The sequence below is a fragment of the Nomascus leucogenys genome, chromosome 7b, assembly GCF_006542625.1.
Source record: "Nomascus leucogenys isolate Asia chromosome 7b, Asia_NLE_v1, whole genome shotgun sequence".
In the NCBI taxonomy this organism is placed as follows: domain Eukaryota; kingdom Metazoa; phylum Chordata; class Mammalia; order Primates; family Hylobatidae; genus Nomascus; species Nomascus leucogenys.
Window position 1 is genome coordinate 87,186,421 of NC_044387.1, and position 23,759 is coordinate 87,210,179.

The 23,759-nt window shown below is 33.5% G+C and overlaps 1 protein-coding gene across 7 annotated transcripts in view; it reads right to left on the reverse strand.

Annotated features, from left to right (window-relative positions):
• SPOCK3 (SPARC (osteonectin), cwcv and kazal like domains proteoglycan 3) overlaps nucleotides 1-23,759 on the reverse strand; it is a 480,219-nt gene that overhangs the window by 28,035 nt on the left and 428,425 nt on the right. For all 7 annotated transcript variants that reach the window (XM_030816303.1, XM_030816304.1, XM_030816301.1 and 4 more), the window contains one exon: nucleotides 4,514-4,633. In XM_030816303.1, coding sequence (XP_030672163.1) covers nucleotides 4,514-4,633 — 120 coding nt within the window. The remainder of the gene's footprint in view (nucleotides 1-4,513; nucleotides 4,634-23,759) is intronic.

Here is a 23,759-nt window from a genome sequence, read left to right on the forward strand (position 1 = left end):
TAGGCATAGGGTTACTAAGAAAAACTGTTTTAAAAATTCAATTCACATAATTTTAAAAAGACTGGCAAAAATGACTGGTTTTGTATTATTTAATAAAACATAGCTATGATTCTAGTGTTACCAGCATTAAATGTAACATAGCTTACATTATTATTCTATTTGGATATATTTTTCCTAAACATATATAGGTATACGGATGCAATTGTTAGCATTATATCTACTAAGTGTTTGAGATTATAAAAACCATAAATTTGGCCGGGAGCAGTGGCTCATACCTGTAATCCCAGCACTTGGGGAGGCTGAGGTGGGCGGATCACCTGAGGTCAGGAGTTTGAGACTGGCCTGGCCAACATGGTGAAACCCCGTCTCCACTAAAAATACAAAAGTTAGCTGGTGTGGTGGCACACACCAGTAATCCCAGCTACTTGTGAAGCTGAGGCAGGATAATTGCTTGAATCCAGGAGGCGGAGGTTGCAGTGAGCTGAGATGGCACCACTGCAGTCCAGCCTGGGCAACAGAGTGAGACTCCATTTAAAAAAAAAACAAACAAACAAACCCAGAAACCATAAATTTGTTTTTAACCAAATTAAATCATGTAGATGACAAGCTTTATTTCAACAGTAATTATGTTTTTTAATAAAGCCAACTTAAAAACATCTCCAATAACTTTTGGTAATTTAAAATAGATGTATATTAGATTAAGTTAGTTAATAGGTATTCCTTCATATCTAATCTAATATCTAGATCATTTTTAAAAAGATGAAACACAAAAGCATGCTTTGTAATTTATATGCTTTTTATCTCTTGTTTTTATAGTTTAGAAAAGCTGTATATACTTGGCTCTGTTAATAAACATGTTCATTCTTGCCACATTAAAATGATATACTATAAAGAAGTATATGGATATTAAAAATGTATAAAATTTATATTCATAATATCTGCTTATTTACTACAAAATGCTGACAAACCTTACAATTATCCACCTCATAATTATAGCTATAAAGTGAAAATTATTATAACAAAAAATTATAAATGATTTTCTTAGGAAAAATCTTGACATAAGGCAACTTTGTAAACAAGATATACAAGACATTTAAAAAAAATATAGTGCCATCTTAATAGAAAATGACTAATCATCCTAAAAATGTGTAAAAAATGAATAAAATGTAAAAAGTATAAAAGATTCATGAAAAACATTTTTTCATCATCAATGTTGGCTAATTTTTAAAAGATTTCTTATAAGATTTTTAACAATAATATCAAATATTATACGGATGCAAAACTAAAATTTGATTTTTCTCTCTTTATTGAAATGACAAAATGTTATTGGATTTTTTGTCCGCTATAAATAAGAGATTGTAAAATACATTTTTATTTGGCTTCAGTATAAAATGCCTGAAGACAAACATTCTATATCTTATCAGAATATTTTTTTCTGCCTTGTTGACTTAACCACATCCTTAATTATTAAAAATACAAAAACTTGCCGGGTGTGGTGGCTCACCCCTGTAATCCCACCACTTTGGGAAGCTGAGGTGGGCAGATCACCTGTGGTCAGGAGTTCGAAACCAGCCTGACCAACATGGAGAAACCCCGTCTCTACTAAAAATACAAAATTACCCGGGCGTGGTGAAGCATGCCTGTAATCCCAGCTACTCCAGAGGCTAAGGTAGGAGAATCGCCTGAACACTGGAGGGAGAGGTTGCGATGAGCCGAGATCACGCCATTGCACTCTAGCCTGGGCAACAAGAGCGAAATGCTGTCTCAAAAAAAGAAAAAAATCAAAAACAAAAACACCCCAACGTTTGCTCACTGTCATATTAAAAAATCAAAACCAAACTATGGGTTTTCACAAGAAAGACACTTAAATGAATATAATAAAGAAAAGCTGATCAAAGTTTTTAACAAAGATATTAAACAAATGTGATAAAATGGAATGTAGGGGTGATAACGTTAATATCAGATTAGTTTCCCCCCATTTTTTAATGTTCAAATTCACTACTAATAAAGAAAATAATTAACAATTAAATATAATGGCATATTATGTTCAAATTCACTACTAATAAAAAAAAATTAACAGTGAAATATAATGGCATATTCATCAGAATGGAAAAGTTAAAATGAATGGTAATATTTTTTGCTATTAGGGATGCAGGGAAAAGTTAACTCCGATGTCTTGCTGATAAAAATGCAAAATGCCGTTAAGCTTTTTACAAAGCAGTCTGGCAATATCTATTATCTTAAGTAATTTAAAATGCATGCACATTTTGACTCATTGCTTCCACTGCTTGTAATCTTTCTCATAGAAATAAAAGCATAAAAATTGACTACAGTAATAACTGTCATGATGAAAATAATGAATATTATCAATAATCATTCCTAGGGCACTAATTGAGTGACTAAACTATGCTATGGGTACACAATGTAGTATATTGATTGCTTCTTTGCTTCATTCATTCATTAACTCCTTTCAGTTTTATTTAGTGAATACTATATGTCAAACTCTATCCTAGATTCTGGAAATACAGCGGTGAATAAAGACCTCTTACTACATTGAGTTTAAGTAGTCTGGTTGGGAGAGAGAGAGAGAGACATTTAAATAAACAAGTAGATTACCACTATATTAGATCTGATAAATGCTCTGCAGGGAAAATAAAATTAGAAAAGAGATGGGAGTCTGATATTGGAGGGTTGGTTCACAAATTAAATAAGATTGAGCCAAAGAAGGATTCAGCCATAGGGTGCACAGATCTGAGGAGCTGAGGGAGCCAGCCATTTCTTGTCTGTGGATTTGTCATACCTATTCTAATGGATAACTTGTCTTTGGAAATTTTTTTCTAGCTGGCCTCTGACTCCTTCAAGCAGTATACATAATCCCGTGACCTACTTTTTCCTATCTTGTCCAAAGATATTCAACTCTAAAGAAGTTTCTTATAATTAATCTACTATCCTTGGAGAGTCTCATGGAATTTATTGACACATGGAATTTATTGACAGAAAAAGCTAGAAAGGAAAGTATTTGTGAATGTGTACAATTACCCAGGCACCTTGCTGAGTGTTGCAAATGTTGTTCATTATCTCCATATCTGGAAGGGTGCATCAGTCTGAACTCGAGCTTAGGTTAAAGGATAAATTTTAGAGCAAGCAATAAAAATGTTCAACTATGAATATTGGGAGTGGATATGAATTTTAAAAACAGGTGTGAATATGAATCTTAAAAAAATCAAAATGTAAGCATGTGGAAGAAACTTTCTCCCCACTCCAGACATCTTTTCTTCATAAATACAGAGGCAAATATACTGAATCATTATTTCTATTAGGCAAGTTCCAGCTAAAAGGCATTAAAATATTTACATTTGCCAAAAAATTAACCGATAAATCCAGAGATAGGTCTGAGGAACTCTTCTATAGGAAATGAAAAATACTACAATTTCTTCGTGAAATTCATAAAAAGAAATATACAGATAGTCGTTATGCATTCAAAGACAATTACTAATCTAAAAGTAATGGCTTAATTGCATTTCTGCATTAAATTATTTCAATATGTAAATTAGATTCGTAACTACAATAGATTGACATTGTAGAAAATTCCTTAATGTGAGAAAAATAAATAAGGCATTTAGGAATCTATAGAGGATTATCTTACTACATCATTTTGTTAGAAACTGCACTTTAAGGGTCGCAGGTGAGAGTGGATGGGTCACATCAGGATAGGCGATGAATGTCACACATCTGGCTCTTCTTTGTCAGCCAAGAGATGTGGCTTGTAATTGCTACTCCTTCCCCTTTTCTTGTGTTTTGGACCACATGCTTCAATCTTTGAAAGATTCAGCCCGTGTTTCGATATCCTTTTACATGCATTAAATAATAAACACATTTTTATGCAAATGAAAATAATATAAAATGAAAAGTTTATAAAATTATTCATAACAAGTAACCTATTTCAATTTGTATTTCTTATTTCCAAGGAATTAAAAAAACTTTTAGAGAATTATATACCGATAATTTAAAAAAAAATTGTAAGAGGTATATGGCTCTTTTTTTTCCTTCTGTGTTTTACTTATTTAATTTGCAGATATCCTCTTTTGTCTACTGATCCATTTCACACAGGGTCAAAATAGAGACATCAGCAAAGCAATCTTGGAAAGGCTACCATATGGGGGAGTTCTGTTGTATTCTTTAAAAATCTAAGTACTCCAGTTTTTTACCTTTATTTTCTGTGTTGTTCTCCTCTTTACCACCTTAATAAAACACTGAAGAATATTCCCATTCTTTCTATTCTACTGAAAGCCAAATACCCTCTGAGGAGACATTCCCTTTTCCTCCAATCAGAGTTGTCCCAAATGCCTTATTTCCTTGCAAAATAATACAGGTGTGCTTGGAAGTAATAACGTTCTGATTTTTATTCATTATATATGCAGTGAATAAATACTGAAATATGTGTTTTTGTTTTAAGTGGTTCATTAAACTTCATATCAGATACAGTAGCAATTATCAAATTTAGAAATCTTACTGCTTCTCTCAGGCCTCAGCAATGTTTTTGTCTTCTTGTTTTGACTTCCACTTTCATGAAGGGCCTTGAACCAGTCCCGCAATCTGTTTGCCACTTCCCTGAACTCCAGGTCACTGCATGCTAAAAACAGAGAAACAACACAAGTCTTGAATAATACCTTAATATAATGTTAGTGCTATTTCTCTCATTAGTCCAATAAACTGAAAGGTAACAACAACTAAAAGAAAAAGGTGTGACTGTGTTTCAGCTTTTTCAAAGTTAAATACATGCTTCAAAATAAGATGTAATATGACAAAAACATTTTATTTAATAAAGAAGTATTATTAGTGGAATTCTACTTGCACTCTTCATTAGAATATGGCACTTGGAGGATTTGTACTGATAACACCACAAACATTGAGTCATAATATTTATGTCATAAATACTTTTTGATGCTGGGGTGATACGTAATCAGAGAAAATAAAGGGTTGAAAATCCAAAATGATCATTATACATTTATTGTTGGCCATACCTCTTGTAAGATGTCACAATTTATAATTCTTTATTCATATACTCAGTATATGTAGGAATGCACTATTATAAATATATACCGTTCCTATTTGATTTAATGCTATATATTTATTAAGTACAGAAAAGAAACAGCGATATAACTTGTGATTAGGAAAAAACTATAAAATATTTAAGAAAGTACTATAATGTTTCTATTGGAAAAAGATTGTACTGGCAAACTTTGACATTTGGAACTAAAGTAACTTCCTCTTTGTTTTTTAAAGATATCATTATTTATCGATAATTATATTCTTTAAAAATAGTTTATGCAACAAGCAATTAGCAGAATATATTATGTGTGTGTGACTGGCTTAAAATATAGTATTCAAATTTAGTAATTTACTGTAAAAATATTTTGAAAATATATTTTAAAAGCCACTAATTTACACTGTTTAGAGGATGTTGTTACTGCAGACCAATCCTCCATGCATGCTGTAAATGTGCAGTTTCCTCATCTAACAAGTAATTCATGCTAATACTCATTTGTCCATTTGATTAAAACTTATGCAATTATAGTATGTTTTATTACATTTAATATATACCATATACATTATATTATATGTATCATAAATAACAATGTAATGTAATTGGATGTAATACCATCCCAGACCATTTCCTAGCTCTAAAGTAGGGGTATCCAATCATTTGGCTTCCCTGGGCCACATTGGAAGAAGAACTGTTTTAGGCAACAAATAAAATACACTAACAGTAATGATAGCTGATGAGCTAAAAAAAAAAAATTGCAAAAACATCTCATAATGTTTTAAGAACGTTTACAAATTTGTGTTGGGTCACATTCAAAGCTGTCCTGGGCCACATGTGGCCTGTGGGCCCTGAGTTGGACAAGCTTGCTCTAAAGGAAATAAGCTCCTAAATTAAAAGGAATCCCCCAGTACCTGGTATGGTGGGATGACCAAATTAGCCAATCATTGTGACATTTTTAGAACACTGGAGACAAAATGAAGATCTTATAAACTCCCATGGGGGAGGGTAACTAAAATTGTTACATACAAAGAATAAGGAATCAGAAATGCCTTCCAATATTTAAATAACATTGAAAGGCAGCATAGCAACATAAAAATTATTTCATATTTCTAAGAGAAATCAGGTGGGAAAGTAAGGTGAAGAAATGTTTACACATATAGGATCTGAAAAACTAACCATCCATAAAATCTTTGCCCAGGATGCTACTACAATATGTGATACGGCAGAGAGAAAATCAACAGGAGGATGTCTGAGTCACAGGAACTAATGAAGAGAGAGGTAAAGGGCATTTCTAGGCAGCTGGTGAAGGGTAATTACAGAGTGTGTGCTGTGTGCTCAGTGCAGAGCAAGATGGCAGTAAGATTGAGATTTCCTGGCCAGGGACCAGAGCAATGTACACAATTCATTGCTATCTTTCATCCAGGGAAAACAATAAGCTATAGTGAAAATCAAAGAAACCATCACTTCTACTGATAAGATCCACCATGGCTGAGGCTGAGGTGACAAGGCAAAAAAAATAGCGTACTCTTGATAGGAATGCTTACACTCTAGTCTGGTGTCTCTGTTTAAGCCTTCTTGACATGGGTCTTCTGCTCCCCTTAAAGGGATAGGCACAAGAAAACAAAAACCTACTTGAAAAAGAGGAATTCTACACATGCATACATACTTGTGTAAGCATCCCATATCTCTAGAAGGATTTATATAAAGACATAACTACCAAGGGAACTGGATTAATGGAAGAAAGTGGTGTGAGAGAGCTTTATTTTTATCATTCATCTCTCTCTCCTTTTGAATTATGTACTATATAGCTGTATTAATATTCAAAAGTCAACAAAAAATTTTTAAAATTAAAAAAGCAATTACAAATGCATCTAACCCTTGACCCAGCAATTCTGTTTCTTTTACTTTTTTTTGTTTTTTTTTTGAGACAGATTTTCGCTCTTGTCGCCCATGCTGGGATGCAGAAGCGCAATTTCGGCTCACTGCAACCTTCGCCTTTCGGGTTCAAGCGATTCTCCTGCCTCAGCCTCCCGAGTAGCTGGGATTACAAGCCCCCGCCACCATGGCCAGCTAATTTTTGTATTTTTAGTAGAGATGGGTTTCACCATGTTAGCTAGGCTTGTCTCGAACTCCTGACCTCAGTGATCCACCCACCTCGGCCTCCCAAAGTGCTGGGATTACAGGCCTGAGCCACCGCGCCTGGACCCTGTTTCTTAAAAATGTATCGTGCAGGTATACTACATGTATACAAACACATTCATTTAAATTGCGCTATGTTGTGTATTCAGCACTTTTTTAATAGCAAGTTTGTTAGCAGCATAGCACTCCATCATGTACACTGTGGAGGTGAGATATAAGAGAAGACAATGAACATTTATTGATCATATTCATCAGCTCAAACATTGGGGTATCAGCTTCTTTTATAACACCATCAGCTAGTGAATTCATGTTACCTTGTCCAAATCATAGGTATTTGGTAGCACATCTGGTACTCCTAATTTAAAACGATCTCTATTATTTCAGATTAACATCTTTTCCTACCAAAAAAACAGTGTATCAGTAATATATCTACACAGGAATACTGTATAGTCACATCCCAGATTCTTAGCATTTATTATTCAGAAAGGTTCATGTACAATGAGAATTGATGGAGAGATTTCAGGAACATTTCAGTAACTTCCATAAGCTCAGGACATCTTAGTTTTGGAGTATTATTAAAAATAATACTTTATATATAAAACTTTTGAAAACATTTTAAATACTTTTTCAATCTAATTTTCTTTTGCTAACAATTAACCGATTTACTTTAAAATTTGCAATAATTTATCTGAAACCATTGGCCAAAACAGGGATTCTTGCCAAATTAGGAAGTTGAAACCATACACTTCCTGAAATTAATTAAATTTGATAAATATAAAATTTAAAAATTAATAAAGTTGATATATTTTGTAACTAATAAATGAATTATTTATTAACAGTAATTATTTATTATTTTCATGTTGTATTTGAGAGCCAATAAATATTTTTTTCAGGTCTCAAACTTTTACATAAGTTCTTACATTTTAATAGGCACAAAACTCTCTGCCTATTACAAAAATCTCTTAAAATGTCCCCTCATTCCCTCACATTGTATTAACTGAATGTTCATGTTCCCCCAGATTCATATGTTAACACCTAATCCACAGTGTTATGGTATTAGAAGATAGGGACTCTGGGAGGTGATGAGGCCATGAGGGCAAAGGCTTCACAATTGGCATTAGTGCTCTTTTAAAATGGAATCCACTCAGATCCCTCTCCCCTTCCACCATGTCAGAACATAGTAAGAGGAAGGCCATCTATGAACAAGGACCCGGGCTTTGATCAGATACTGAATTTGCTGGTGCTGCCCTGATCTTGCACTTCCAGTCTCCATAATTGTGAGAAATAATTTCCGTTGTTTATAAGCCTGTGGCATTCTGTTATTCTTAGTAGACTAAATTGACTAAGACACATTATCACATACTTAAATGTAGTTATCAAGAACATGCATTTATTAAAGAATGAATATACTCATATCTGGCAATATGAGTTGTTAATTATGATTATGTTACACAATAAGGAAGCTCAGATGTAAATACGGAGGTCCAAGCAGAGGGGATGCTCTGGGAAGTTTCAAATCAGAGGCAGAGTCCACATTTTATTGTGCATTATCTTTCAGAAAATTTTGTAAGTTTTGTTCCTATAGTATATTTAACAAGCTATCTCCTGTCTCTACTAGGCTTGATTCATAAAGTTTTTTAAAGCACTTCTAAGGTCACCATTCATTTTTGCTTAATGTTAAAAAATAATACTTTATGTCACAGATGATGAAATGAAGTGGTATAGGTATTGGTGATTTAAACGAATTCAGTAAATTTAGTTCACAAAATACCAGGCATAATTTATTATTTTTTCCCTTACGAATTTTTGGTAAAGAGATTTTTCTAAGTCTGATCTTTGAGGTGAAGAAATGCAACACATCATTCCTTACTCTTCATAAATAAAAAATATTTGCTACTACCACCTTCCAATAATGTAATGTTTGGGAATTTTGACGGTCTTCCTGATGGGATTGGTTTGTATATGAGTGTAGTACAGTTAAAATCTGGCAGAATACAATTACTCTAAAGGCAAAAAGGCTTAAGTTGGCTCCAAGGTGAATTATTTTCTTTCAAGATATGTCCATTACACAAAAGTCCAAAGAACATGTCTCTCAGTGTCAACTCCAATCCTCCCATTACCTAGGGCCATGATGTCCTAGAGACATGAAAATGACAATATAAGACAAAATGCTCTGATGGCATAATGTTTATTTCAGACTGAAGAGGGGTAAGGAGGATTTATTACTTGTTGGACTCTACTTTTAATTATTCAAGTACAGATAATCATATATTCTTGAATTAACTCTATTTTTATACCTCACTGGGACAGGTACAAAAGGTAATTAATAAATATTTATAATTTAAGTGGCATGGATTTCTAACTTTATGTCTTTTTTTTTTTTTTTTTTTTTTTTTTGAGATGGAGTTCATTCTGTCCACCAGGCTGGAGTGCAATGCTTCTAAGTGCTTTTTTTTTTTTTTTTTTTACAGAGCTTTGATATTTGCTTTATTTGATCTTTTTTATTCAACACACGTTCAGATAAACCTGGCTACGAATATGTAAACAACAAGAAATTACATAATCTCAAAGAACTCTTTTGGCTTTTTATTTATTTTTTGGTGACTTTTAGTTTATGATATCCTTCCAAGAATCCCTATTTCCTTTTCCTAGGCTCTAATCTTCCATAATGATGGTTTCCTTCTTTCATTTGAAAGGCCATTTATGAATCATCTAGTTGTTAGAAATTTTAAACTCTACATTACTTTACATGAGTGATGGAAATATTTTAACATTTTTTATAACAGTATTAAAAACTTCTTTTTTTCTGAGTACACAGTAAGAGATGTCAATTTTGTAAATGCAGATTATAATGTATATTAACAATAATAAAAATAAACCAGTATATTTAACAGTATAATCAATAAGTAGCTACTATAAAATATTTATTGTGTATATCTGCTATGCATATTTTACATAGCTTGAATAATGTTAGATAAACAATATTTACTTTTATACATTTTTATTATGTTATAAAATGGTAATTTTTTAGGTCGTTAAAATATCTGAAAACAAAATACAGTCAAATGCTGCATAACAATGTTTCGGGCGACAAAGAACATCATATACAATGTTGCTCCCATAAGATTACAATGGAGCTGAAACATTCCTATTATCTAATAGTGTCATAGTATAACACATCACTCATGTTTGTAGTGATGTTGTTGTAAACGAATCTACTGTGCTTCAGTGGTAAGAAAGTCTGATACATATACTTACGTACAGTATATAATACCTGATCATTATAATAAACAACTTTGCTAGTGATTTATGTTTTTATTATACTCTGCTTTTTATCAGTACTTTAGAGTGTAATCCTACTTACTAAGCAAAAAGTTTCCATTAAGACAGTATGCTGTGTTAAGCCCACAGAAGCCTCACACATCTCGTGTTTACTGCATCCCTTGATTGTGTAACCTCAGTTGATTTATTCTCTTGTTTTGTTCATCATGGCCCCTAACAATGCAAAAGCCACTGCTAATGCTGCCAGTAAGAGGCCCCTTAGAGTGACTGTCATGGAGACTAAATGAAAAGTGATTAAGAACTATGAAGGTGGAAAACCAGTGATGGTTATTGCTCCCCAGGCAGGCATATTCCATTCCACCATAGCTATGATCAACAACAAGAACGAAGTGACAGAAACTGTTAAAGAATCTGCTTCTTGGAGGCAACAAGACTAAGAAAAATTCAAGAATGGCCTATATCAGATATGAAGAAATTTCTTATGAACTGGATTAAAGAACAGACACAGAAACACATCCCTCTCGGCACCATGATAATTATAACCAAAGCAAAATTTGTTTGCAATATTGTAAGAAAAGACAGTATCCAACTACAATGTGGAATTTACTGCTAGCTCTGGGTGGTTTAAACAATTCATGAATAGTTATTCGTTATATAATGTAAAAGTGAGTGGTGAGTATGCAAGTACTGATGTGACAGCAGTAGCTGAGGAATTTTGGGAACTTCCAAAAATCAGATTGTGTAATTCCACAATCAGATAAGCTGATTGTGCAGAAAACAATACTTGTGTGAGCAAATCTTCAATATGGATGAAAACTCCCTATTCTGGGAACAAATGCCTGAAAGAACTTTCATCCCTAAGAACGCCAGTTTAATGCCAAGATTTTTTAAGGATGGGATAACAGTTTTGTTTGGGGGCAATGTTGCAGGCTACAAATTGAAACCCTTTGTGATCTGGCACAGTGAGAATGCCAGGGCTTTCAAGCCTATTATCAATAAACACACACTGCCTGTGTACTACAGGAGCAATAGTTTATGGATGACCCAGCTCCTCTTCCAAGATGCCCGTCTGAGTTGCTACGTGAGCAAAATGGAGAAGTACTGTTTGAAGAATAGCATACCTGTCAAGATTTGGCTTGTTGTTGATAATGCTCCTGCACAGCCTCCTTGTATTGGTGACTTTCATCCCAATATCAAAGTGAGGATTTTTTCTTCCAAACATCACCTTTTTCATCCAACCAATGGATCAAGGAGTAACAGCAGCTTTGAAGGCCGAATACCTGAGGACATTTGCCCAGGCTATTGCTACAACCGAGGAAGACATTCGGAAGACACTGAGGCTACTCTGGAAGGATTATGCCATCTGTGACTGTATCCTGGACTTTGCTTGGGCATAGGGTGATGTTGCCAAGGAGTGTATAAATGGCATCAGGAAGAAGATACTTAAAAGGTTCATCCATGATTTCAAACAATTTTCCAACAATAAAAGGTTGCAAAAACCAACACGCCTGTAGTTGAGATGGCAAACAACTTTAATCTGCTTGTAGATGAGGATGACACTGAGGAGCCCCTAGAAGTCATTCCTGAGAAACTGACTAATGGGGACTTGTTGGAACTGAAGCAGGAACACATAGCTAAAGAGGCAAAATAAAAGTGAACTGAGAAGAAAAAAGAAGAGGAACCCTCCAACAAGAAAGTTCACAGTGAAAGATTTAGCAGAAGGCTTTGCAGACCTCAACAAGTTCCTTAAAAAGTATGAAAACGGCCGGGCACGGTGGCTCACGCCTGTAATCCCAGCGTTTTGGGAGGTCGAGGGGGGCGGATCACAAGGTCAGGAGATTGAGACCATCCTGGCTAACATGGTGAAACCCTGTCTCTACTAAAAATACAAAAAAAATTAGCCGGGCGTGGTGGCGGGTGCCTGTAGTCCCAGCTACTCAGGAGGCTGAAGCAGGAGAATGGCGTTGAACTTGGGAGGCGGAGCTTGCAGTGAGCCGAGATCATGCCACTGCAATCCAGCCTGGGTGACAGAGCGAGACTCTGTCTCAAAAAAAAAAAAAAAAGGTATGAAAACATGGACCTCAAAATTGAAGGTCCTTATTAATAAAGAGGAATATTCATGGTGCATTATCTGCTTACAAGAAAATCTATGATGAAAAAAAAAGAAATAAACCAAGAAAACCATTATAGACATATTTCTGAAAAGAGTGACACCTCCTAAAGAAAAGCCTTGGTCAGATCCTTCAGGAGATATTCCAGAAGAATACCAGAAGGTATGTCAGAAGGAGGCATTGTTATAATAGGAGACAACAGCTCCTATGAAGACCTTCCAGTGGGACAAGATGTGGAGGTGGAAGACAGTGATATTGATGATCCTGACCCCATGTAGGCCTAAGCCAATGTGTGTGTTTGTGTCTTAGGTTTATAAAAAAAAAAATGTTTAAAAAGTAAAAAATAGAAAAATATTTATAGTACAAGGATATAACAAAAGTGAAATTTGTGTACAGTGCACAATGTGTTTGTGTGTTAAAGGAAATATACGGTATCAAAAAGTTAAAAAATTAAGTTTATAAAGTAAAAAAGTTACAGTAGCCAAGGTTAATTCTGATTAGTGAAAGAAAATATTTTTAAATATTTAGTATAGCCCAAATGTACAGTGTCTCTAGAGTCTACAGTAGTGTCTTAGGCCTTCACATTCACTCACCACTCACTCAATGATACTTCCCATCATGCACGCTTCCCATCATGCACTTCCCATCATGAGCAACTTCCCATCATGAGCAACTTCCCATCATGCACGCTTCATTCATGGTAAATGTCCTATATACATGTATCATTTTTAATCTTTTATACCATATTTTGACTGTACTTTTTCTATGTTTAGATATGTTTAGCTTTACAAGTACTTACCATTGTGTTACAACTGCCTACAGTATTTAGTACATTACCATGATGTACAGATTTGTGGCCTGGGAGCAACAGGCTATACCATATAAACTAGGTGTAGAGTAAGCTACATCATGTAGATTGGTTTAACTATGCTCTATGATGTTCCCACAATAACAAATGATAAAATATATTATTGATCACACCCATCAACTCAAACATTGGGGTATTAGCTTCTTTTATAACACCATCAGCTAGTGAATTCATGTTACTTTGTCCAAATCATAGGTATTTGGTAGCACATCTGGTACTCCTAATTCAAAACAATTTCTATTATTTTAAATTACCGTCTTTCCCTACTACCAAAAAAAGGGGAATATATTCCTGTCATCAAACAACACATGACTGTATCTGGTAGATACAAAAATCCAATTATATGAGTATATCATAACATGTTAAAAATTTCCACAATAAATATTGTGTCAAGAAAATGGTTCCTAGTTTATGGGCTTATTAAAAAGACCCAGGATTAACTTTTATTCAACAAATTATTACTGCATCTTATTACTGTGTTTCCTTTGAAAAACCTTAAAAATTCAGTTACTGGCTCAAATAATACAAATATTTAAATACTCTCAGTATGTACAGACAACTTGTTTCTGTAATATACAAACTTTAAATTCCAGAAAATATTTCAAATATATTTAAAATGTGCATTGTTTTATTTATAATTTGTGAATAATTGAATTGTTGAGAAATGAAGTAGTATAGGTATGTAGCAATTGAAACAACTCAGTGAAGGTTAGAAAAAGTTCTCCAGTGTAAAGCAGCATAAATGGCAGGAATTACATATTAATCTAGGACAATCTCACTAAAAATAAATGTAGAATGTGTAATCCACAGAATAGCAGACACTGCACAATGAAAGAAAGCCAGAAGCAGAGAAATTCCTGAATTGCCCCCAGGAATATGTTCACGAAGCTTTAAAGTAAATGTCAGCTTCTACATTCTGTTCAATTGTGAGATATGTTTTCGACACAGAGCCAAGTCAGAAAGTTTTTCCCAAAGCAAAATTAAAAAATATATCCATCACTGCCTTGAGGTAGACAATACATGTACAAAACACCAAGAACACATAAATTAGAGAAAAAATAAATTAGAGAATAAGCAAACATTTTCTGGCTAATAAATAAATGATGCTGAATGTTTGCAGGTATATTTGAGTTTCTGTCTGTAAAAATCAATGAATAAAGACTTTGTGAGAAAATAAACAAGCAGAGGCTCAAGACATTAGGAAAAGATTGAAGGGACAAGAATAGTATGAATGAAGGGAAAAGGATCAGCCTGTCTTTGGCCCGATGAACAGCAATTCTTTTGATCAGCTGTAATAACAGTCATTTTGGCTGAGTGGCTTATAAACAGAAATATATTTCTCAGAGTTTGCATACTGTGCCAAGGTGTTGGCAGATTTAGCAGGTTCAGTGTCTGGTGAGGGCCCCCTTCCTAGACAGCATTTTTTTTATTGTTCTGTTTTCACATGGCAGAAGGGCTAACAAGCTCCCTTGGGCCTCCTTTATAAGGGTACTAATCAAATTCACATGGGCTCAGCCTTTATGACCTACTCACCTCCCATAGGTCCCACCTCCTGGTACCATCAGCTTGGGGATTAGGATTTGAACGTAAGAATTTGAAGGGGTCACAAATGTTCAGCCCTAGCACTATTCTAGAAGGTTAGCCTGATAAATGAAGAGGAACTGAAAATCTAAAGCAGGATATATATGTAAAATAAATATGTTCACACATACACGCACACATACGTATGTGTGTGTGTATACAACTTACAACTAATTGCCCGATTTTAGAGTAAAATGAACATAAGCCTCATTCCAGAGCAGATTTGAGCAATTCTAAATGTTCTTTCTTAAAAAGTTCAGTTTAAAAATTCCTCCAGGAATTGTCATAGAGGGACAGATTTGGAGTAGAGTCTGTGGTAGTGGTGTTTCTGTTGCACAAAAGTGTAAAATCGGATAACTTGGTCTCCAATTGCTGACAAATAAAGCACACACACATGAGCACACACGCACATATATCTTCAAAAATTATTCCTTACCAAGGATTATTTCAGTCTCAGTGTGCTCTATATTAAAGCCACACTAAAATTTTTAAGTGATAAATTCTGAAAGTAAAAGCATGAGTCCTCAGCATTGCTATAGATCACTCAGTTTTATTAAAACATGAGGTACAATTTCTATAGCCATTAAAGAATATTGATATTCACAAGTATTTCTGAAACTTCGATTCATAAATAATTTGCCTTTTGAGGACCAGCCTAAGGATGGAGTTGTTCTGTACTGAAGGCATTTTGTTCAGACATTAGAGAGTACAAGTTGAATAGATGAGTCTCCAAGCAGGCATTTGGGCAGTAGTAATACATGATTCATTATGTTCTGACAGCCAGTGGCATTTGGGGTTATACAAAGGTCTCTCAAAAAGCAGGAGCAACTAGGGACAAGATCAAGTGAAAAAGTGGCATTCCAGGCAAACGTCTTAAAGATGACAAACTTTGTTGGAATATGTAATGTCCTGCAAAACATAGATAAATCAATGTATGTCCTGAGGATAGTAAGATAATGAATATTAGCTTGTGCCAACACACTTTTTAATCTAAAACATTTGAATCAATATATTTGTGGCTTCAAATATCTGCTGATCTTTTCTACTAATGGAACATGACACTAAAACTTAAATTTATCTATGACATTTAATAATGCAACCAAAATGCTATTAAAATTCTGTGCCTAGAGTTATTACTAATTTGTAGTTCTGGAAAGAGCAGTGAGATATACTTATCTAATTAATCTGAATGTATACATCATTGTTCCTACTATTTTATTAAATGCAAATTAACCGTAGGGTTGGTCAGAGGAACAAGCCTTCTCTAACTTTAATAGCTACCCTATATTCTCAAAGAAACCACAGAACCATGCAGTAATAAATAAAACTGAAAGAAAGAGGGGTTCACTAGCAGCTTCTATGGGATGAAGGGGGTTCGAAGATTTTTTCTTATTGGCAAAGGGGTGAATGCAGCATTGCACTGTGACCTTTCACTTGGTTTGGCCCAATCCATGCTTAGGAGTAGTAGTAAGCTTTCTTAGTAAGTATAAGCTTTGTAAGACGTCAGAATTCTGGGGCTGCCATAACAAAGTACCACAGGCTGGGTGAAAGATAAATAACACAACTGTATCTTCTCACAGTCCTGGAGGGTACAGTCCAAGACCAAGGTGTCAGCAGGTTTTCTTTGTCCTGTGGTGTCTATTTGGCTTGCAGAAGATAATCTTCTCCTCTTTGCAGGTCATGAATCAGATTGGATTAGGGCCCACCTATGTGACCTCATACTACCTTATTTACCTCCTAAAGGTCCTTTCACCAAATACAGTCACATTTTGTGGTAGAAGAGGTTAGGGATTCAACATATGACACAATTCAGGCCATAACAGTAGACAAGCCCTGAGCTGGAGGCACATTATCACAATGTCACAGGATGTAATTGTTACCATCTAAAACTTGCATTGTGAACATTAAGAAGCTCTTCTTCTCAAATACATGTTTTTAGATATATTTTAAATCTTCATATACATTTAGAAATCTTTGTATGTTTTTCTTGTGGAATCTTAAATGTTACATTTCCTTGACAATAATCACTCATACTTGCCTATTGCATAAAGTGATGGGAAAACCAAATGTACATGTTTCCTTTGTCCCCAAGTGCAATTGATGATGCTATGTCTAGAAACCATGCATTTGTCTCTAGCCATCCTGAGAAAAATACGCTGATTAGGCAGCCAACTCTACTACAGCATTTCCCAAGACATCCTCAAGAATTACTGTTCTGTGGAGTGTTGTGTGTTGTTTCATGAGGAAATGTTCCAAAGTCAAGTAAGTTTAAAAAATGCCAGAGCTGAAAATGTGTTAAGCTAATTTATTTGTGCCTAATTTATTTAGATATTTAAGATGCTTTCAACCAATATGCATCTCCAAGATTGGTGTAATATCTAGTATAACCAACACTTTATTTTTTTCATTACAACAGAACAATATTTTCTTCTGGGCAATAATATTCTATGGATATGTGCTTGTGTAATATATGCCCTTTTTTCAAATGATACTTCACAAAAGGGAAATTGAACTACACCTATTATATATTTTCATGAATACCTAATTTTCACAATAGAAGTACACTGATAATAAATAGATCTCTAAGATTCTTGGATGGATGGCTGAATAAAACAATGGAAAATACAATGTTACTCTTTTTAAAAAAACTTTCCTTGAGATTCTTCTTTTGTAGGTCTGGCAAATTGTAAATATCCAGAAAATATGTTTTATAATACATATAAAACAAACATTGCATTCTAGTAGGTTTTCTTTCCTACTTGATGGTAGTTTAATGGTCACATATATCTACGATGTGTAAAAATAATAGTTTGATACGATTTGATAGATTAGGTAAAGTCATGCAGATCCATTCAGATTATTATTTTATCTGATAGACTGGCAGATTAATCTTTAATGGCAAAAGACAGACAGTAGAGGTTGCAGAAGGTTAGACAGCAATCAAAAAATGCATATTTAATCAGATGAATTCCATTCAGGAACCTGCCAAGAACTGCTTTTACTTCTGCATAATATTGATAGAAGGCATGCCTGCTATTACAATCAATTCTAGTAGCCATTAAGAAAATTACTGTGGGGTAAAAAATGAAGTCATAAGCTCAAATGTCGGTACACTTGGCAATCATCTGACATAAAAAATACTGACTGGCTTTGCAAGAGCAAAATACATAAGTCTGAAACAAGTAGACAAATTTTCAAGTTCATAAGATACCATAAGTACACGTTTCAGGAAATTGTTTACAATAAATACTATTTAAATAGTTTAGCCACTTTTCTTCCACATAGTAAAAGGTCTAATCTAAAACTGCATTCAAGTGCAGTTGCTGTTTGTGGGAAAGCACAACAAGACATTAATGAGTTTATACTCCATACACTGGATTCAAAGGTAATTAAGAGTTGTAGAAAAGTAATGTTATTTAAAAGCAATGTTGAAAAAAATGCTTAAATTATGGGATATTGTTAAAACAAGAATATTTTTCTTAATTGCCACCTCATTGCTATTTAAATTTCATGTATGTAAACAATATACAAACATTTAGATGTATGTCACTTTTTAATTTGAATCCACAAATTAGAAAATGTTATTTATTAGTGTCTCAAATACTTCACATGGCTCAAGTCTTTGGCAAGACCTCAATAATAAATTATGTAAGGTTTTTGATTACAATCAGTACATAATGCTACATTTTTTTATATCTTCTATTTTACAGTTTACCATAAGTGAATAATTTTGTTTTAACAAGGTCATCTCCCTGGAGATTATTTATTTCTTTCTCAGGCAATTAACCTACAATTGATGCTTCTATTTTGCATGTTAATGAACTAAGTTATTTCTCCAACATTTTCAGTGTTATGGCAACATATAATATAGGTATTTGAGAAAGCTATTTTCATGACTTCTCATGAAAATATTATTTTTTATAAAATGAAATATATTTTTAAGAAATCTTAAACACTATTTGTCCTATATATATGTCAAATATGTGAATATATTATGTAAAGTAGGTGACAACATTTTAGTAAAATTTGGAAAAACACAATTGTTTGTTTGGATTATTAGTGTTTCATACTATTAATGCATTTGTCTTAAAGTATGCATCCCTATAATTAAGGTTCAAATACTTACAACACTAACTCAAGGAAGTTTTAGTAGTATAGTAGTCCCCCAACTTTATTCATGCGAGATGTATTTCAAGACCCTCAGTAGATACTTAAAACCTTGGATAGTACTAAAGCCTATATATACTGTGTTTTTGTATACATACATACCTCTAATAAACTTTAATTTATAAATTAGGCACAGTAAGAGACTAACAACAATAACTAATATTAAAATAAAATTATTATAATATACTAATAAAAGTTATTTGAATTTGATCTTTATCTCTCAAAATATTTTATCATATTATAACTGTACTCATCTATTTTAGGACTGTAACTGAAACTGCAGAAAATCAAACTGCAGATAAAGGGGGAATACTTTATAGTTATATCAGATAAAAGATAAATGAGAATTCAGCCAAGCACTGTATGCTAGACTAAGAACATATACTTTATTGCTGAGTTTTACAAGTAATAAGCAATCTGTAGTGAGGTGATGCAGCTGGCTTGGAGAATAGAAGCTGGACATAAAATGTTCAAAGAGTTGTATGGCTAGCTGTGGGGCTCAGTGACTATGCATAAAGCCTACAAAAAAAAAAAAAGAGGGTCAGTGGATTCTCAAGGTATGATGGATCATGTTATCTCATCTTCGTCACTTAAGTAGTTTCTTACATGTTTAAGTGCAGAGTGACTGATTAGCAAAGTCATGCGTGGAGCACTAAGAGTTTCAACATGCTGTTGCTATGCATGTTGTGTTGTTGTTTGTCCTGTGTTCTTTAATAAAGCAAAGTAAATGTTTATTAGTTAAAACCTGACCTGTCTCATTATTTTATTCATTGATGTGAACTCAAGACCACTGCTGCCAGTTGAGCAGAGTGAATGAGGCACTCAACAATACCTTTTTGATTAAACTCGTTTCTGCCAGTTGCTCTTGCCAATGCTGAAGTTTGAATAGGACACATACTATAAAAAAGAAATCAAAATTTAATGATCATCTGTTTCAACTCTTCTATTTATCAGGTAAGAAGAAGAAATTCTTACTATTTGTACTCCTTCCTAGATTATATATACTTTCCAATTCTTGATCTCAGATGGCATTTGAGTTACATAATATTTTCTCTGCTCCTAAATTTTCTTTCCATAGAAGTTCACAGTTTTCTTGAGATTTTTCTTCTCTATACTAGTTTCGATAGCATGTCAATGACATAATAACTACTTCTAATTAGGGACCATTTTATCTTGCTATGTTCTCTATTAAAAGGCTGCAAAACTTTAAATCACATTTCCAGAATCCCTGCAACGTATTTCCAGAGTAGATTTTACCTTAACAGGGACTCAAACTATATTTGAAACACAGAAAAAGCGCAGTCATAGTATTTTTGTTCCTCTAGTAGGAGCAAGTAGACCTATGAGCATTGTTAGATGTGAAGTTCTGCAGCTGCCCCTTTGTTTCTGTTTGTTTGTTTATTTGTGTGATTGTTTGTTTGCTTGTTTTTTCAAAAAAGTCATTGACCTCTAGTTGATTTTGTAGTTGATTTTGGTATCTACTGTCTCTCTCCTTGCTATAGACTAAATTATTTCTCTCCCAAACACATATGTTGAAGCCCTGCCAATGTGACTGTACCTGCAAATAGGGTCTCTGGGAGGTAATTAAAGTTAAATGAGGACATGTAGGTGGGGCCCTAATCTGACAGGACTGTGGGTCCATACAAAGAAGAAATTCTCTCTTTCTCTCTCTCTCTCTGCCATGTGAGGGCACAGCAAGAAGGCTGCCATCTGTAAACCAGGAAAGGAGCCCTCACCCGAACTCCCCCATGCTGCCTTGCACTCTGATCTCAGACTTCAGCCTCTAGAACAATGAGAAAAGACACTTCTGTTGTTTGTCATCCAGTCTATGGTATTTTATTATGGCAGCCTGAGCTAACTAATGCACTTCCTGAAAGTTAGTAAAAATCTGATTCTACTACCTGCCACCCTTGACTTTTGTTTCTCCAACATTTTCAGTGTTATGACAACATATAATATTACCTTGAAATACCTAGAGTGATTCCTGCATTTCTAAGTCTTGTCTATAATGTCCTCATCTACAAACAGAGGCAAAATTGGATGGGTTCTCATGGAATAGGAATACTTCTGTTTGGTGGTGTGAAAACCTCATTATTTCTCAAATGAAGTCATTTTGCTCCCACTTGAAATCAGAATCAGTACTACAGAAGACTGATTTCAATGATCTTTTAAACAAATATCTTTTATTAGGAAATGGATATAAATTTGCTTCTTACACATCTTTGGAGTATAAAAACCAGAGTTACAAGAAAACATGATAATTAAAGTACAGTTAGATCAAATATCACATGGTTTGTAGATTCTGTCATAATTCTTTCATTAATAATGAGCTTAAACAGTAAAAAATAAATAAGTGGATATTAGAAGACTAATGTGCTCAAAATATATATGTTTTTTATTTATTCCATCCACCTGCTTGCCTTCCATCCTTCATTCTTTCCTATTTTCCTTCCTTTTTTTGATCCCCTACTATTCTTATAAAGTGTCAGTATGGACAGTTGGTCAGGTAATTCAAAAATCTTTTGTTAAACAGATTATATACTGTAGGGATACTTCCTTTTATGGCTTAAGCCATACTATTCCAATGAATATTCCTTTTCAATTCTTATTCCAAATATTTAGGCCATTCTCCTCATCACAGGATGATTAACATCATCCTATGGCTAATGAATAAATGAAGATAATTTTAAGTATTAACAAACAATTCTGATACACATTTATGTTCATTCCATGAACTCTGACCCTAAATGAAGAGATGTTGAAATAGAATAATACTTTGAGTCAGAGAGTCAATGTTTGAACTCTGTGTTCAATTTAGACAAATTATTCTTTCAGGTTTTGTTTTTGCTTCATCAATATGATAAAGCTAATCACATTTACTTTGCCATGTTGATATAATAATCAACTGACATAATATGAGATAAAGAGATAAGCAGCCCCTGATAACTGGAGATGATTGGGCACCAATTGTGAAGCTTTGGTGTTCCTAAGTTGTTCTGGCCTCCCAGCTAAGCCATGGTGGTTCTCAGAACATGAATGTCAGACAAGACCACTCCGTGACCATGATGGAGCAAGACAAAAATTAAGTCTACTCTCTGTAATCATGTATGAGCACAGACAAATACAAAAATTTCTTCATACCATGAAATTAATCAAATATGTCTCTCCAACACCTTTCCTGACTAATATGAATAACAACCACAAATTTATCAATTAGAGTTTTAGGTTTACTTCATTCCTACCCGCTTCTTCATAAAAATTATTAAGCAACCCAAACATCCAGTTGTCTTCTCTTCTGCCAATATCCAATCTAGAGTCAAGCCCCACTTTGTTGAACCCTTCCTCAAATCATTTAGCAGAAATCCAAATGTGTTTTGTCCTTTATTGCAGTAAGCCAATCAACCTCCCTTTGTTCAACATCATGTGTGTCCCTGATAGTCTTCAACTAGAGGGAACTGATATGTGCATAAAGCAAATAAATTATAATAACATGCATAAAGAAAATAAAATATAATAACATATCACTAACATTGGTTTTATTTAATTTCCCTTTACATACCACCAACTCAGTTAGATAAAATGTTGAATATAAGACATTACAGAGTGTGTCCTTGTACTCATTCTCAAAAACAATATTTTCAATATTTCTTTAACAGAGATATTTGCTATATATATTTTATAGATATTTATTTTCAGATTAAATAATTTCGATTTAATTACTAATTCCTTGAGCTTTTCATCATCAATGGGTATTGAAATTTATTAAATAATTTCAAGCATGTGATTCACAATGCATTTTTTCAGTGTTACAAACAAAACTGATTTTTTAATGTTAAAACTTCCTTCAAATCCTGGAATTCATCCAACTTTGTTGTGATGTATCATACGTTCTTAAAAATATATTCCTAGATTATCATTTTTTATTGTTAGTTTAGGGTTTTTATAACTATGGTTATGGATGAGAAGGACCTATTAATTTCCTTTATATTTTGTTACCAAATAACATTGAGATATAAAATAAACTGGAGTGTGCCACTTTATCTTCTGTTATTGAAAGATTTGTAAATTCGTGTTTTAAAATAATCTGGGCCTAGGTTTTTATTTGTAGAAAGCTGTAAATTTATAACTCTACGTCTACAAATAGGATTGAATTATTTACATTTTACGTTTCTTCTTTGTTAATTTAAGTATGATTTTTTTTTCAGTATTTATCTAGTTCAACTTCATATTCAAATGTATTGACCAAAAGTTTTAAATTTTATTATATTTTTATGTCTAATGACTCTTGTATTATCCCCTTCTCTATAAATAATATTATTCATTTGTGCATTTCTTCTATTTCGCATTCCCATTATCAATTGTTTTACCTAACTTTTGTCTTTTGTAATCCTCTGAATTGTATTTTTATTTTACATTTTTATTCATTTGTCCTTTTGTCTTTATTATTTTCTTTCTTTCTTGGGTTTAATTTGTTATTTTCTTTTAACTTCTTAAGATAGATTATTTGCTCACTGATATTCTGCTTTTCTTTTTTTTACATCTAAAGTTTGCAGTCTAAAGATTT